Genomic DNA, 17802 nt, shown 5'->3' with positions numbered 1-17802 from the left:
ATTTGCGTTAACGTTTATGCCTTCTGTCTCAATATTAATGACTAAAGCCAGATGATCCGAGTCCAGATCCCAGCTCTGAGTTATGCTTACTCGAAAATCCGGTATTCCATGATACAGGGCAAAGTCTATGCAGGACGGTGTGTGGTGAAGCACATATGGATACCTGGTTGGCGATCCAGTAGCAAGGATCCTAGAGCCGGTAACGGAGATGGCTTCTGCTAGTTCGCGTCCCCTCGGTGAGTTGTATGTGTCTCCCCACAACCAATGGCGGGCATTCCAATCGCCACCAACTAAATACCTTTGGCCGCAAGCACGAAGTGTGTTGATGAAATGCATTTCGTCAATCCTCACCCTTGGTGGGCAGTAAATAGCGCTGAACTCCACGTCTCCCAGGGCCGTAGCTACTTTTACAGATGACATTTGTATGTTACGGGTTTCAGTGACTCTTTGAGGAAAATGGCGAAGAGCTGTCCTGACCAATACCGCCACTCCGCCAACGCTGTTATTATTTCGTGATGGTCTGAAAGCTGGGTAGCAGGCATATCCATATATTTTTATAGTGTCTCCACGCTTCATCCTGATCTCCGTTAAAAGAAGAATGTCGACGCTGTTGTTGTGTGCGAAGAGTTCAATTTCTTTAGCTTTTGTTGAAATGCCGTTAGCATTCCAGATAAGAACTTTTAGTGGATTCATTTCGAAGCTGCAACGTTGTTTGGAGACTGACAATTTGGCCTTTCCCCAGTCCATACCTTAATCGAGTTGGTCAACTCAAGTACTATACTCTCGAGTTTTTCGATACGTTGGTTTACTTGCCTGTTATGCTGCTGCTGTTCTTGTTGCTGCCGCTGCAACCATGTGAGAAACTGTTGTTGTTGTTGCTGCTGGAGCTGCTGCTGCCACTGTTGGAACTGTTCCTGCTGCTGTTGCAACACTGCCTGTAAATCATAAGGGCTGTGTTGCAGATTATTCAAATTATGTTGCTGTGGAATTAGATGCGCTAGAGGATTATGAAGACGCTGCTGAGCAGGTCCGTCTTTGCAATGTGTTGCAATAGGATTTCTTTTAACCATTTCAGCATAAGAGACTGATGTATTCCTTCCAGTGCCTGCCGTTGGCTGATGTGGAGTTAGCTGCGGCTGTTGCTGAGTTGTCTGTCTGTTAGCCCTTTGTTTACGATCAGACCTCAAGGTGGGGAATTGCTGGTTCGGTGTAGAAGGTGCGGAAGGGTAAGCATAATCATTCTGTGCATTTAAGTTAATGTGTCTTGGCCTGTTCGGATTATTTTCCCTCCTTGCAGGCCTCATAGATCGGCGAAGAAATTCTTGATACCATTCACATCCTTTATAGCTAGCCATGTGGCTGCCAGAGCAGTGTATGCATTTGGGCTGTGCATCTGGAGGACATATACATTGCATTGTTTGATGGTTTTCACCACATCGGGCACAATTAGGCTGTCGGCGGCAATATTTAGCAGTATGGCCGTAGTCTTGGCATCGACGACATTGTGCGATTTCGGTTGTTTTTCGCATTCTCTCAACTCTAATTTTTTGGCGGCAAAGAGTCTTAACTTTATAAATTTCGTTAATTTTTGGACATGGCTTAATATTAATGAAAAAAATATTAAGCTTTTCATCCTTATTTATGCGTGATCTTGGGTTATGAATATGGAGAACTTCGAAGCCCAGTTTATTAAAATCGGCAATAATGTCTTTATTTAGAGTACTGTTGTGCAGATCTCTTACAACAATCCGGTGTGGCTTTTCTGACTGCATTTGGTATGTGTGGAATTCTATTCCAAGTGTATCCAGTCGATCCACAATGGCTCTATAGGTGTCGCTGTCATTAGGGAAGACTCTGACCGTTTCCCCTTGATTAGCTTTAACAACGACGTTATCTAAGCTGGCAACTTCGCTTATAAGCTCAAAGAGGTCATTTAAGTCGCTAACATTAAGTACTATTTGGGGTGGTTTCGACGGCTGAGCTTTAACTGGAGCCCCAGAGTTGCCAACTATGGCAGCAGTCCGATTCGACGCAGCAATAGCCGCTTGATTGCTGGTGCTGGGCTGTTCACACAAGTCTTCTACATCCATGTCAGCTGGAATTTGCGCAAGCAATCCGAATCTGTTAGAACTGCCAGTATAATGAGATTGTTGCGAGGTAGAGCGTTCGTTATTCTTTCCAAGGTTGAATTTCTTCTTAGCAAGATTAGGAGAAGTCGTAGTAATTATCTTGCGCTTAATTGTAGAATTTTTCCGCCAAGCCGAGTTCAGTTGGGAAACTTGTCAGTGTGTGTGTGTGTGTGTGTGTGCTTTTGCTGAGTGTTAAATGCGTTGCATACTTTTGGGGCGTGTCACAAAAGTTTTTGGTGCAAAATCAATTAAAAATGGGTTTTTCGCCTGGCAATTTTGTTGCTGTCGCAGGCGTTTGGCATAAATTGCATGGCAAAAGTTTGCCTTTAAAGTCCGTGCGCTGGGCACAAGTTTCTAACGAGATGCTGTCGAAGGACAGCCAGCCCAGCCGCATACAGGACACACACCAGACACGTGCTGACAGTTAGAGCGACACACCCACATTTCATGTTTGACTGGGCGTGTGTGTGTGTGTGTGTGCTCGTAAAATCCGCAAATGCTGTAAGACACTGGGCGCCAGTCGAGTCGTAAAAATGTGCGCCTTTTTCAAATGCGTCGTCAACTCAATTCACATTTGTATCTGTAGCTGTTGCCTGTATCCGTATCTCTAGCTGTATCTCTTGGCCATATCTTTGGACTCGTGCTCATCTCTGTGGCTCTCGCTCTCGCTCTGCCGGTGGCTGTGGGCCACTTTGTTATACTTCGATTGGCATTTTTACATGAGCAGACCTTAAGCCAGCCCGTCAGACCATCAGCCCTCTGGCCCTCCAGCCCTCTAGCCCATTGCGTTTCCCTTTTCCATTATGTCTTGTGTCAACCCTAGCCCTAGTCTCAAGCTGCTTTGCTGAGTTATACAGCAATTGGCAATTGCTTTCCATTTGCCTGCCGCATTGCTACATAAACTTGTACATATATGAGACGCACACACGCACACCCACACACACATACATTTACATATCCTACACTTTTTCTACATTCTCACATCTCATATGGCTGCTTGTAAAACCAGATGAGCTCTTGGCCATGAAAGTTTAATGAGTCCAAGAGCTGCTGCTACTGCTACTGCTACTGCTGTTGTTTTTCAGCGAAAGACGCTTGGACACTTTGTGGTCTCCCACATGCATAATGTTATCAGTTTGCATATGTGTGCGTGCGTTGTCTTTGCTCTTTTAATGTCATCGCTTATGACGCAAAATTGTTGCTGATTCGTTTCGTTTTTTATGCGTTCTTTCTTGAAATTCCGCTCCCATTTTGAATTCCCGAATTCATGGAAAGAGATTTTCGGTTAGCAACGGCCAGCCTTAAATATTAAAGCTAACTCTGCACAATCCCACATTTTATCTGTTCTTAAATTTCTAATCCAGCTTACTTATGCATATAACTTTTCTCTCTCTCGTTTCAGGTAAGTTTTGACGCTGATACATTACACAAGTTTAAGCAAAAGGTAGAGTATATAATATATAATATGAAACTCAATTTGAGATGAAGGCTAACTGCAGGTGGGTTGCCTATAGAAGAAGAAGTAGAAGAACTTTTTGTTCTGCAAGCGAAATCAAAAATGATGAGCTATGAACGAATTGAGAAGAAGAAGTGTGAGAGAGGGAGAAAGAGAGAGAGAGAGAGAGAAAAGGAGAGATTGAATGAGAGAAACAATGATAGAGAGATATTGAGTGCGATGGTGGAATGAGAATTATTGATGGAGAGGAGATTGATGGAGAGGAGATTGATAGAGATTCTTGATTCTTCACGTTCGGCTCACAAAATCAACCGAACAAATCATATTTTCTCATCCTCGCTCTGAACAAGAGGCTTCGGTTCTTTTCGTTTTTGATTTCTGCTATTCGTGTGATGCTCTTTTAGCAAACATCGTTCAGGGAGCCATACGATTGACGTTCACTAACTCACATCCACATCCACATGCTCGATCTCAGTTCACAGATGCAATTGATATATTTAACGAACCCAACACTCTCACGTACACCAATACATAGCCATAGACTTTTTACATTTTCGGAAAAAGCAGAGAGATCGTGAGTGAACTCGTTGAAGACCCGAACCAATCGGCTGTTAGAGTGAGTGAGGGAGAAAGAGTAAGGAAAATATGTATGCTGATATACATAGAGCAAATTAAATAATGAATGAGATTTATTTAGTAAGGGAAAGAAAGACCGAACGAAATAAAATACAGCTGTTGCTTATAAACTTTTATCTACACACTTGATATACCATTTAAGGAATCTTTTCAATATCTAATATTCATATGAATTGCTCTAAACTTGGCTCAAGCTACCTTGGTAGCAATCAAGTTAATAGCTTTGAAATGCCATACACCAGCTTAGGCATTGCAACACTTCATATGCTGAAAACAATATACCGAAGTAAATAGTTCAAAAGCAGCTTTACACACACACACATACACAGAGAGAGAGAGAGAGAGAGAGAGAATGCGTGTGGGAGGGAGAGTGAAGTACATCAATTGCCATTCATCTTTTTCATTTGGCTTATAAATATTTTGGGAAATGGCTTAAACAGAAATAGCTCTGTCCGATGCAATATTTAAAGCATAAAACTTACACTCACAATGTGAGTTAGTGTGTGTGTGGGTGAGTGGGCTTTGGGTATTGGGTTTGAGTATGCAAAACAAATGCTCTCGAATATCCATGTCCAGGTCCATTATCCATTAAACCGAATGCCAACCGCACATTTGTCAAAGCTAATTGCCAAGGCACCCTTCGGGGCCGACACGCTGCCCTACACCGACAACAACAATTTGACTGAGAGAGCAGACACACACACATACACACACACACACGTATACGTACGCAGCAGGGTACGCACTCAGAGACAGATGCACTTCAGCAACAACAACAACAGCAAAAAAAAATGGCATGCTTGGATTTTAATGGGCGTAGGCTGTGTGTCCTTCCTTAGCCAATTGGATCAAGTATTTTGGGCGCACACACAAGCACATTTTTGCTTATGTACTGAAATTGTGCTTATAACTTGGCAAAAATCGATGCTGCTTTCTGTTTCTCTCTCTCTCTCTCTCTCTCCCCCTCTCTCTCTCTCTCTCTCTCCCCCTCTCTCTCTCTCTCTCTCTCTCTCTCTCTCTCTCTCTATCTCTCTCTCTCTCTCTCTCTCTGTTCGGCTGTCTGTCCACCTGTCTTTGCTGTCTGTCTGAGCCTGCATGTAATTTCATGCATTTTTAATGCAAGCCATGAAAATATATCAAGGAAACTTTTCTGTACGCGCTGATGGCATTAATCATGTTTAAAGTTTCGCTTTGCCTAGCAACAGCAAGAACAACAACAACAAAACACACACACCTGCATGTTTAGGGCAGCCGAAATCCATTTATTAGAGGCAACTAGTGGCCTTGAGTCAAATATATACACATATAATTATGTATACACACACACACACACGCGCACACTATAATTGTAGTTTCACGTAGGTTGCTCAAGCTAAATCCTTTTGAGTCCTGCATATTTTGGCTTTGCTTGTTGATATTTTTCATTGGCCACTTGAAGCCGTTGCCGTTGTGGCCTGCAGGCTTTTGTTTTGGCCAACAAGGTTGATGTTGATGATGACATTGGACGCTGCAACGGAGGCATTTTGTTGCTGGTGTGTCTGCCACATGGCTGAGCATGATTGAGCGTGCCAGGCATGCCAGAGGCCCGTTTCAACTCCCCCTCTATCGCTCTCTCACTCTCACGCTCTCTAAGGCTGTCTCAACTTTGCTGTCAGCGTTCAACAATGTCGCCATTTTTGGTGTTGCAGCAACATGGCTGCGCCTTGCTGCTGACCCGCCGCCTCCTGCCCGCTGCCCGCTGCTCGCTGCTTGCTGCAGCTGGTAAGCAAAAACCACTAAACATGAAAATTAGAAAAGGTGAAATTGCACGAAATGAGTTTATGTGCGTAGCAAAGCCTATTTACATGACCCTTAGATATGCACACACACATAAGCTGGCTACATACAGGGCGCTCGAGGCTTGAGCCACATTTGCTAAACACAGCAGCGGCTGCTGCTTGTTTATGGTCGGTGGGCAGCTGAAATTTGTGATAGAAATATACATACATATGTAAATATATATATATGTATTAGATATATCAAGCAGATTAACTCATGTTTCTTAGATTGTACTTGAGTTCCACTTAATTTATTGGGCAATTAAATATTTTAAAATTTTTCTTGAGATAAACGTAGTTTTTGTTGCAATATTTATTGTTAAGTGTAATATAAAAAATAAAATAAATTCACTTATGTAGAAGTTCACAACTAAAATCCTATATATTCATTAAAATAAAATGTCGCAAAATACAAACATAAGTAAATAATAAATCATTCACAAAATTATAAGGATAATTTTTTTTTTTTGCTCTATTTTTGTATTTAATTTTATTTATCTATTTATTATTATTTATTTTTTTTTTATTAATTTTTTATGCCTCTTTAATATACATTTTCATAAAATATTAATCATATTTTTAATTTTATATTTTTATAAATATTATTTAACAACTTTGTATTTATTTTAATATTTAATTGAAAATATATTTTGAATATTTATATTTAAATTTTATTAGATTGCTTTCATCAGTTATTTTCCACTCGGCTTTCCTTCTATTGCTCTGAGCTTTTAGCCAACTCAAAGAGATTTAGCCAAAAGCAAGCATTTGGTTAAATGTTTTATTGCTGTTCATATTTTTTTTTGTTTTGTTTGTTTTGTCTTTTTTTTGTTATTTATCAAATCTTCAATGGCTCAAAGATTATTTAATCATTTATCACACAAGATTTGAAAAGCTAAGCAAAATAATGCATAAGAGAGTTTCAAAAAACTTTGCGAAGGCGCAAACCCCCAGCTAAACTAAGCCACTGGCTTACGCTGAAGAGGCAAGTGCCACCTCCGGACGTAATAACAACGCACGTGTGTGTGCGTCAATATATGTGTGTGAGTGTGTGTGTGTAAGTGTGGTAACCTTGATGTTAGGTAGGCTCATAAAACGCGTTGCTTGATGCTTCTCAGCGCTGTAGGCGCTTGCCAGCCAACGGCCCATGTGGATTAGGCCGCCAACTTTAGGGGCAATGTGGGCGGTGTGGGCGTGGCGTGGCATAGTGGGAAAGACAGGCAAACGGAAGGGAAAGAGCAGAAACGGCGTTGCCGCTGGCAAAACGTCAGCAATTGCTTTGAGGCCGCCCTTTAGATGTCTCTGTGGTTGTGTGCGTGTGTGTTAGTGTGTGTATGTGTGTGTTAGTGTGTGTGTGAAATGAGGGCTCTTTGGCGTTGCTTTTGGGGCTGAGAATTTGCGACGGCAGCTTTTTGGATCTAGCTGATTTACATGAGACTTGCCCGCATGTGTGGCATGTGGCATGTGAGAGCAGCTGACCTAACTGGCCATAAACATTTCCAAAAAGTATCTGCAAAGTGCATAAAATGTATCCATGTGTTAGTGTCTGTATCTGTGCAGCGTTAAAAGTTTAGAAATCATAGCGCATAGCATGACACACACAGACACACACACACATACGCAGATATACTCGCAAAACTGCCAACAGACAAATCCAGATTCCAATTCAGATTCTTGGTTGGGAGAGCTTTCGCCACGCTTCGCCAGTGATGCTGCAAGCTGCATAGACCCTGCTCGCCCGTCCGCCCGTCCGCCTGCCTCCCTTTGCCCGCTTGGCGCTGCTGTGACGCTGCCACTTGTCAAGCAGCATTCCGATTGCTGTTGTTGTTGTTGTTGTTGTTGTTGTTATTGTTGTTGCCGTTGTCGCAGTCAGGTTTTTTTTGCAGCTAGAAGATACAAATGTATCTCCGTGGCGCTGTGCAAAGAGAGTGATAGCTAGACATAGGGCAGCGGTGTGGTGAGGGGCAGACGGAAGTTGCGGAGCATGGGGCGCACTTCAAACTATGCGCTCTGGCCATTTCGCAGCGCCTTTACGGTACTTTTGTTAGCTGCCAGCTTGGGAAACGGCCTTCGCTGGCATTTGGCTAAAAAGTTGTTTGCCTTTGCAATACACGACACGACCCTCGGCCCAAACTCTCGGCCCGGCCCGGCCTGGTCCGGTTCGCTCGTCTCTAAGTTTTCTTTGTTGTGCTTTATTTATTTTATCTACTCGTTAGCTACATTTTCCTTGCATTTGAGTTTTCTTATTCATTTTTCTGCTTCTTCTTCTTTTTTTTTTTTTTTTTTTTTGGTTAGCTGCTTTTGGTTTGGTTTTCTGTTTGGCTGCCTTTGTCCTTTGTTTTGGGGCTTCCATTGGTTTTCTTCTCTTTTTTGGGGGAATTAGTTTTTCCTTCAGCAAGTTTGTTTCAACTTGGCTTTTCCTGCCTTTATTGTTGTTTTTGTTTTTGTGCCTTCGTTTACACGCGCATTAATTTTTGCCTTGATTTTCTTGTGAACGTATGAAAATGAAGCCAGCATAGGACTTTTGTAAGTTTGCGGCTTTTCTATTGCTGCTCTGCTGCTGCTGCTCTTATCTTATAGCTACTCCACATTGTTGTTGTTGTTCTTGTTTCTCTTACAATTTTGTCAACTTGTTTGCCAACTGCTGTTGACATGTGCGACCTTTGCTGAGGCAAGAGAGGCAAAGGGAGCGGGAGCAGCTAAAGCAACCTCACATTTTACTTCGTTTTTTTTTTGTCCGCCATTTTCATGCTTAATTAATAATGCACTAAGCGCTGCACTCACGAAAATGTTGCCAACCAACAGGCAAACAAACAAAGTTTTCTACAATTAAACCACAAACTCTTGAAATGCCAAAAGCAATGCAGCAACACCCTCACCTCACCTCAACCCACTCCACTTCCTTCCACCTGCCTGCCCGCCTCCCCCTTTTGAAACTTTGTTGAGTTTTGGGCCTGTCAACAAGTTTCTCGGCTCTTGTCTTAAATGCTGAAAATTTTTATACCCAACAGCAACAACAACAACAACAACAGCAATCGAAATGTAATCAACTGCTTACAGCTGATTTTCGTGGTACTTTACAACACTAATTCTTCTTAGCAGTTGTTAATAACTAATGGCCAAGCGACTGTGATCCAGCCAACAACAACAACAACAATAAATAAAGCGAAAAACAAAAGTTTTCGTTTTGTCTTCGAGCCACTTGAGTGCCACAATAAAACTCTTGTAAATGCGTATTCGATATCTTCTTCGTCTTCTTCTTCTTCTTTTTCGCTAGTCACTTAATTCATCTGCCTGTTTAGCCCATAAGTTGGCCTGTGGGACTTGTTTTCCAGCTAAGAGGTATCATAAAGTTGTCACTTTTTGTTGTTTCTCACTGGAATTGGCAAACATGGCAAATATTTATGGGCTCTCATAGGACATTTACTTAACTTTATTAGATATTTGAGTAGCCATAAATGAAATGTATGCTTGAGTAGTTGATTAACTGTGGATTTACCTGTTCCTTCTATATCATTTCATTGATCATCATCATATTGATCATTATGTCGCCTTTCCATGTAATTCTCATGAAATATGAACGATTCTTTCGCCTTTCTATGCGATTCTCATATATTTTAGTGAAGACTTTCAAACTGCAGTGATTATTTTCTGTCCTTCATTTTCTATTTCTTGAATCTTAGGAGCATAAATGCTAATATATTTCTCCGCTAGCTCTTATAACATGATATTGTGGCTAAGCAACATATTTCCTGTTTACATTTGGCTAACACAGTCGATGTTCCGAGCTTATGACCACCCCAAAAATTCAATCAACTATTTGCTAGCCATGTAGAGCATGTAGCAACCGCATTTACCATTTTTTCACTTTAAAAACCTTTGGATTGATAATGTTAGGCGCTCCATATGAAGAAACGCTGCGTGATGCAACCACAATTCAGACACATACACTCACACTCACACGCCAGTTGTAGTGGCACAAGCGGCGATATGGTAACCGCAGAACTTTTCGGAGAGCTTCTCGTAATGCATGCAACTCCGCTGGCTGTCTGTTCCTGGGCCTATCTCAAAGTTTTGCGCTCTGGCAACTTGCAGCGACTACTGTGAAGAAGCAGACAGAACAGATAACTGGCATTTTACAATACGTGTGTGGAGCAATATGACTAACAACACCAGCAACAACAACAACAACAACGACAACACCACTAACAATAACAACATGCACGCTTCATAGAGTCAGCAGTGACGTTAGCAGCGACTGCGACTGAGACTGCAGCCGGCAAAATGAATTTGCACAAGAGCGCCGCAACTTGCATGGCAACTTTGACGCCAGCAGCGACGTCTGCTTTGTCGTCTGGCCAGACACACACACACACACACGCACACGCACACATGCATACAAACAGTTGTAGGCAAACCTGCTGCCGTTGGAGTTGCAATACAGCCGGAGAGCATTGTAACGTCGCTCCAGCAATAACAGTAAAAAGCTAGCAGAGGCCTCCTCAGTCGCACATGCATTGCCTGCAGGGCACTGAGAGCGACAACGTCAACGTCAGCTGCGACGCCAGACAGCAGCAGCAGCAGCAGACTCGACACAACTTCAGCAGCAGCTTCGTTCAGTTCCAGCCGGCATACCACGTTCGGCAATTAGTTGAACTTCGTTGCTCGTGCCGACGAGACGAACCCAACGAGACGTAAGCCAAACAACAAACTCTACGGGCGCGCAACTTATTTCGGTGCTTTTTATCTCGATTTGCAACTCCCAGCGCCCCCTTTCGGCAACAACAGAAACACGTGAGCGAGAGCGAGAGCGCAGTTGCGGCTGGCGCGTAAATTACAAGCTACAAACAAAAACAACAACAACAACAAACATGCAAAAAATATTTTAAGAAATATTTACCTTTAAAATAAAAAAAAAATCAAAAATTTGTTCAAAATTTTATGCAGTGCTATGTGAATTGAACTTTTCGCAGCTTTGAACTTTGATTTAATTCAAACTGCGTGAGCAACAACAGCAAAATAATAATAACAACAGCAAAGCGAGCAGAAGCAGCTACAACAACAACAGGAACAACAACAGTGAATCAACCGGCAATGTCTAGCAGCACAAAGCGCCCCGCGTGCATTTTGCCTACCGGCGGCGCTGTCAGCGTCGACAAATTTATCGATTTTTTCAGCCGTTCGTTCAGATTTACTGTTGTTGTTGCTGCTGCCGATGTCGTCGCGTCGCTGCTGCTGCGGCTGCTGGCTTTGCAGCTTTTCACGTCGTTGTTGTTGTTGTTATTATATTGCAATTTTTGCTCATTTTATTACTATTTTTCTTTTTTTCTATGCGAGACATTTGAAATCTATAAATAGATACGCCATTGCATTCAAATCAAGAAACCCATAGAAAGAGAGAAACGAAGAAATATTGCAAAAATAAAAACAAAAGATATACAAAGTTTTGCCTTTGCATAAAGCTTAAGAGATTGTTTGTTTGCTGTGCCTGTGTCTGTGTCTGTGTATTTGTGTGTGTGTGCGTTTGTCTGTGTCGTGTTTGAGGTCGTCTGCCAGCCTTGCCACCTATTTATATTTACACATACATATATATGTGTGCCACTCCCAGCGACGCCCGCGCCACAATTTGCAGCAAGTAACCAGCCGGAGAAGACGTCAAGCACATATTTAAGGTAAATATTAAGTTGCGTTATCAGTAGACCAAAATAAAAATAAATAAAAAAATGAATAAGGAAAACGAAAACAAGAGAAAAACTTGCATGTTAAAATAAAAAGCAAAAAGCAAACCAGCTGGCAACGCCAAGCACAAGGCACTGGAGATTCCATCTCCCCAGCCAAGCATCGCCTACTCTCTCGCGTGTTATCTTTCGCTCTCTGTCATCCCCCTGCCCGCTTTGACTGTCACTTTCGCACTCTTGCACTCTTTGGCTTGTCAACGACATCGTGGGCAACTCTTGGGCTTGCCAGGAAGTTGCGCTAATTTTGTGCGGAAGTTTATTGCCAGCTTCATAATTTGTCTGTCGCGTTAGCCCAGCCCGCCCTCGACATACCCTGTTGGCATCACAGCTGCAAGGGGTATATAGCTGGAAGAATAATGAAGGGCATATATGATATAGGGTATAAGCAACTGAGAAGCCTGCTTGAGCTTGTCTGTGAAAAGTTAAAGGCTCGACATACCCTGTAAGTAGGCACAGTGCATTGAGTCTATGAGTGACGAATAGAGTGGCATATAGAAAGAGAAAGAGAGAGAGAGAGAGATAATGAGCTGAACATAAAAAGAGGTACGCTTAACGGATCAAGCCATCATGTCATACTCTATATTGCTCGTATATCATATGTATACTAGGGTATGTGTATAGCAGATATAAAGAGTAACATTTGATGGCGCGTGAGATAACTCTTGGCCGTTGTCTTTGCTTTATGACTAACGTACTACATGCCCCCTCTTTACAGCTTATCTTAAGACATGTAGTTAGGGTATATCAGAGTCATGACTCTGCCACGCTTCTCTCTGCCTTGAGTTGCTTACGTAGCTGGCTTAATCCCACGTTCTGGCAGGCAGCGCCTCTGTGGAAGCTCCTATAGCTCAACGGCTGCCTGTTGTCTAAAATTAAATTTCACTTTCATAATCGCATTAAATATTTCGTGAATTGCGCTAATTATGCTGTTAATTTAATGTTTGTTAAATTCTTAATTGAATTATTATTTAACGTTTGACGTCCATTAAATGAGTTTCTGGTAACATCAGCCGTCCGCCGTCAGCCGGTTCACCGATTAGCCCACAGCTCTCAGCCTTTGCTTCGCCTCAATTGTCTTTGCCAAGTAAATTAATTAAAATGAATTACATGTTGAATAAAGTTTTCTGGCTTTACATATAGTTCTTCCACTTCGATATATATATACTCTAGGTATATTATATATGGCAACTAACATGTCTGTCGCCTCTTTGGAACTGCAAAGCTTTTGATATTTCATTACAAAGTCTAAATTTTATTTTCCATTTATTTATAACATGCTTTTTTTTTGCTCAGAGACTGCGCATCAAAAGATAAGATAAAAAGTTGCGCGTTGCCAAGCTTAAAAAGTTACAAAAACATAAAAGTTCAGGTTAATTGAAAATGTGGCATAAAAACATCAAACAGCAGGTGTACTTCAATTGGCCAAGCTTAAAGTGGGAGCATACTAATTAGAAAGTTATATAGGTTAGGCATATCATTTTCTCTATATGAGGCATTTTTGAAATGTAGAACTTTTATAAATAGAGCTCTCTTGTCCATTCTAGGTTCTATCATATGAAGAGTCTCTCAGTTTGATCAATTTCTACTATAAATTGACGGGAATGTCTCTCTCTCTCTCTCTCTCTCTCTCTCTCTCTCTCTCTGTTTCTTTCTCTTCATCTCATCTCTATATATATTTATTACTCCATTCCTTTTACTGGTTTCCTTAGATTATATTCTATATGCAATTCCTTTTATCCTTTATCCAATAAACCGATCTATTCCTACACTTCAAAACTCTCTTCTCTTATATACACTCCATGTATGCTATCTATGCTATACCCTAACTTTTACGACAAGCACTTGTACATTCTTAACTTTTATGGCAACAGTCTCACTTTTGGGTAGCCATAATTCTTGCCATAATCACTTTACCCAGTTTTCGTGTAACGACTTTTACAATTTCACTGCCTGAAGCTGACCCAACAACCTCGATTGCCACCCACAAGTGCCCTGCAAAGCTTTAAAAGTAAACAACAACAAAAAAATACAAATTTAAAGAAAATATTTCAAAAATGAAAAGAAAATATTTCTTGGAAAAACTTGAGCATTCGCTTACGCATCAAATCAAATGAAATTGCCAGGCCGCGCCCAGGAAGCGATTGCCGGCGCATAGAGCGAGCGGGCGTTGCGTGTGCCCCACGCCGCCCCCCTGCCCCGCAGAGACAGACAGACATCCAGACCGACGGGGACAGTCGGGCGGACAGACAAGGCTAATGGCACACACTCATACGCCCCGTGGTGCGACAAGGCAGACAACGTTTGGCTGAGTCTGGCGCAGACATTGCAGGCAAACATTACAAACGTCTCGACAACTTTTTTTTTACATTTTGTTGTCGCTTGATCTTTGCTGTTGTTGCTGTTGTTGTAGTTGTTGTTATTGCTGTTGCTGCTATTATTGTTGTAACTGCCGCTGTTGCCATATCCAAGAGCAAGAGTCGAACATGGCTAATAGCAATTGTTAGGGAATCTTGTTTTGTGGTCTCTGCTAAACCAGCCCGCAGTTTGGTCAGATGATGATACTCACACACACATACATACAGAGACACACTCACACTCTCTCACACACACACAGCTACACCGTTAGCCACAAACGACTTTGACTCGCTCCATTGGGTTTTGCCTCGCCAGCAGCAGCAACTCCTTCACAGCTGTAGCTCTCTCGCTCCCTCCCATGCACTTGCTCTCCCTCTCTGTCTCTCACTCTCTCTAACTCTGACTCGCTCTAGCTTTACAGTTTGCCACATTTTCACTTTTCTGAATTTCTTAGCGCGCGCTTTTCCAACACCAGCGCGACTTCTTTGCTTTTTTGTATGGTTACATACCTATATACATACATATATGTATATATATATATATATATATATATATATATATAGGTTTTTTTTTGTTCCGTTTGGCATCGTCAAATGCATCCGCTTAGCCGCCGGGGTCTCTCAGTGCTGGCTTAGCCAGTTAACGCAGTCGAGATTCCCATTTGGTATGCATTTTAGTCTGGCCTTTGTGCCAGTTTTGGCCAGTTGGCCAGACGAACCGACAGCCAGACGGGCAGACGGACGGACGGACAGTCAATGCACCTGCAGAAATGGACGCGACTTGTGGCACTCCTCTGCAGCAAATTCCCTTGCCGCTTTTTTTCACTCTCTCTCCCTCTCTCTCTCTCGCTCTCTCTGCCTCTTTTTCGCTCTTGTCTGGCATTTAATGGCACTAAGAGCTTTGTTCTTGAGGTTAGTCTGTTTATCGCGCGCTCTCTCGCTCGGCCGCTCTCCAAACTCGTAATCGTTTCAGTTTCCATTATTTCGTTCCTTCTTTTGCTGCTCTCTTTACAGCTGATTTCCATTTAATTGATTTCACATTCCAAGCGCGTGATTCATTTGGTTGCTTAGCTTTTTAGCTCCGCAAATTGACATAAATGTGGGGGAGTTTTTCTTTCCTGGTTGCTTTGGAAGGAAGTCGCTTATTGCTTATTGGGATATTGCAGTAATTTCATGTGCTCTTTATGGTGTGCGCTCACTGGCTGAACCAATTTTGGGCATCAGAAAATTATGTCGCAGACAGGATATGTGGGCGCGCAATCAAGGCATTTCTTTCAGATGTGGGCGTTTAATCATATGGCTATAATAATCTACGCTGGCTATAGAATCTCAGAGAAAGCGGGATAGGTTTTCTATTGGTACTGGTTCTGTGGTGGGCTTAGGAGCTAATTAAGAACTGAATAAAGTCTTGGCAGGCTTGATAAGATTATCGATAAGCAAAGTGTATATTTGTTGATATCAAAAGTCAATAAACCTATAATATATAAAAGATTAAAAAATTTACTTAAAATGCAATAAATATAATAATAAAAATAATAATAATAAAATAAAATAAAATAAAATAAGAAAATAAAAAATAAGAAAAAAAAAAATAAAAATTAAAAAACTCAATTAATTATCGATATACGATAATTATTTTTTAATGAAAAGGAATTTAACTACCAAGAACAAATGTCTAATATATAAATATTCTCATTTAATGTATATGGATCAAAATGCATCGATTCAGTGATTCCTGCTCTGCGATGCTTGAGGGCTTGCACTGCCACGCCCCCAGCTCATTGAGCGTAGCAAGTCGACCGCATATGACGCAAATCTTGACACATTAGGCTACTTGCCGAAACCCTCAATCAGTGTGTGCACAATTATGGCCATAATAACGTACATCAATTTCCGTTACAATTGAAAATGCCAGCCACTTTAACCATTGTCACTTGGCTCGTTCGCTCTATAAGTAAATGACTGAGCTGTCCGTTGCCATGCCCTTTCCCTCTCCCTGGCCATGTTTATGCGATGAGCCCTTTTCGAGTCCGGCCAACCATAAATCGCAGCGCGCGTGATCAATGCGAATGCGTGTCCGTCGCATTGACAACAATTACATGCCATAACATTTTGCATGCACAATTTTGCAGTTGCAGTTCAGCCTCACCCACCCCAAGCCCATCCGTAATGCATGCCTGTTAATGGCAGGCAACTCCCCACACTTAGCGCCCCAGCAAACGGAGCTGCAACAGTGAATACAGTTATTTAAGGCCTAAAAAACAATTGCATGGCTCGCTGGCTTTTGGGCCAAATATGCCGAGTGCCTCTGCCTACCTCCCTCCCTCTCTCTCTCTCTCTCTCTCTCTCTCTGTCTGTTTAAATAGACAGTTGTCTGGGTCTGGGCCATGCCTCAATGTATTGCAGCCACAGCCACAGCAACAGCAACAAATGCACTTGAAATGCTTTTTCCAGGCGCATTTTCATTTATTTTATTGCTGACTCTCGTTGTTGTTGTTGTTGTTGTCGAGTTCTCTGCAGCGATATGCAATTTGTTTTATACGCTCATTGCCTGCCACAGCGCACCGCACGCTCCTCTGTCCATCCGTCCGTCCGGCTGTCTGTTTGTCTGTCTGGCTGGCCTATCGAGCGCCTTCTAACTATCTATCTTTTCCTTCTTTTTTTCATAGGCCTTGTACCCATTAATAATGTTGGCAAAGTATAGGGTATTATGTGCCTAACAGGCTGATATAGAATGCTGGTAATTGACTTAAGTATCTAATATACAAATATATATATATATATATATATATATATATATATATATATATATATATATAAAGAGAGAGAGAGAGAGAGAGAGAGAGAGCTGATCTCTGATCGGATCTTGGCAACTTGTCAAAACTGGTCTCCAATCAATCATGCTCGGTGTGTGGACAGGGTATTTGCAATGTCTTGGTCTCTCTAGCATTCTTAGCTGTTACTTTTGCCATGTTGCATGTTGTTGCTGCTATTTGCTGCTTGAAGTTCGCAACGTTCATCGTTCTAAATTAAAGCCTGAAGAGGCGACGCGACGCGATGCAACGCGACTTGACTTGACTTGACTGGCCAGAAAACTCGTCTGCAAAAATGAAACTTAACAAGTGGAAAAGTCTAAAGCCGCAATCAAGTGGCAAACAAACCAATGTACACACAGACAGACAGATAGGCATAGGCACAGACACACCTAGCTATACACACACACATATGCCTAAATATATACCTATCTATATATATTTTTAGCTACATTGCATCAGTATTTGTTTTATTTTTAGCAAATTGCCAATCAAACATGAAGCAGTTCTATTGCCTTTTCCAGCATTTCTTTTGCTCTGCCTGGCAATACAAGCCACAAGCACCCCCCTGGCCCCCCACCAATCTTAACTTGGCCAAGTTGTTTTGTTTTATTTTTTGGTGACTTGCCGCTTGGCTTAGCCAATGCTTTGCCACACGCATTGTTTTGGCTTCCATTGGCATTCGCATTCTTTAAATACAAACTGCCACGCCCCCCCGTCACCTTGCAAAGTAACGCCCATAAATTGTTGGTGTCATTAATTTTTAACTATTATTTGATTAATGCTCGTTGCGCTTAACTCGCATTTCATTTATTACATTTGGGCGTTTGTGGGGGCGTGGCGCATTCATTCGTTTGAC

At 41.9% G+C, this 17802-nt stretch overlaps 1 protein-coding gene across 21 annotated transcripts in view; it reads left to right on the top strand.

The window, feature by feature from the left end:
* The window catches only part of shep (RNA binding motif single stranded interacting protein alan shepard), a 166484-nt gene that overhangs the window by 33225 nt on the left and 115457 nt on the right, over nucleotides 1–17802 (top strand). For 19 of the 21 annotated variants that reach the window (XM_089466536.1, XM_089466537.1, XM_089466535.1 and 16 more), the window contains one exon: nucleotides 3532–3573. The exons of the other annotated variants lie outside the window; for them this stretch is intronic. In XM_089466536.1, coding sequence (XP_089322662.1) covers nucleotides 3532–3573 — 42 coding nt within the window. The remainder of the gene's footprint in view (nucleotides 1–3531; nucleotides 3574–17802) is intronic. 21 annotated transcript variants of the gene reach the window in all.

This window comes from Drosophila arizonae, chromosome 4, assembly GCF_054131065.1.
Source record: "Drosophila arizonae isolate 15081-1271.41 chromosome 4, UAZ_ARI_1.0, whole genome shotgun sequence".
In the NCBI taxonomy this organism is placed as follows: Eukaryota; Metazoa; Arthropoda; class Insecta; order Diptera; family Drosophilidae; genus Drosophila; species Drosophila arizonae.
The sequence above is the reverse complement of the archived record's forward strand: the minus strand, read 5'-3'. Positions and strand labels throughout refer to the sequence as shown.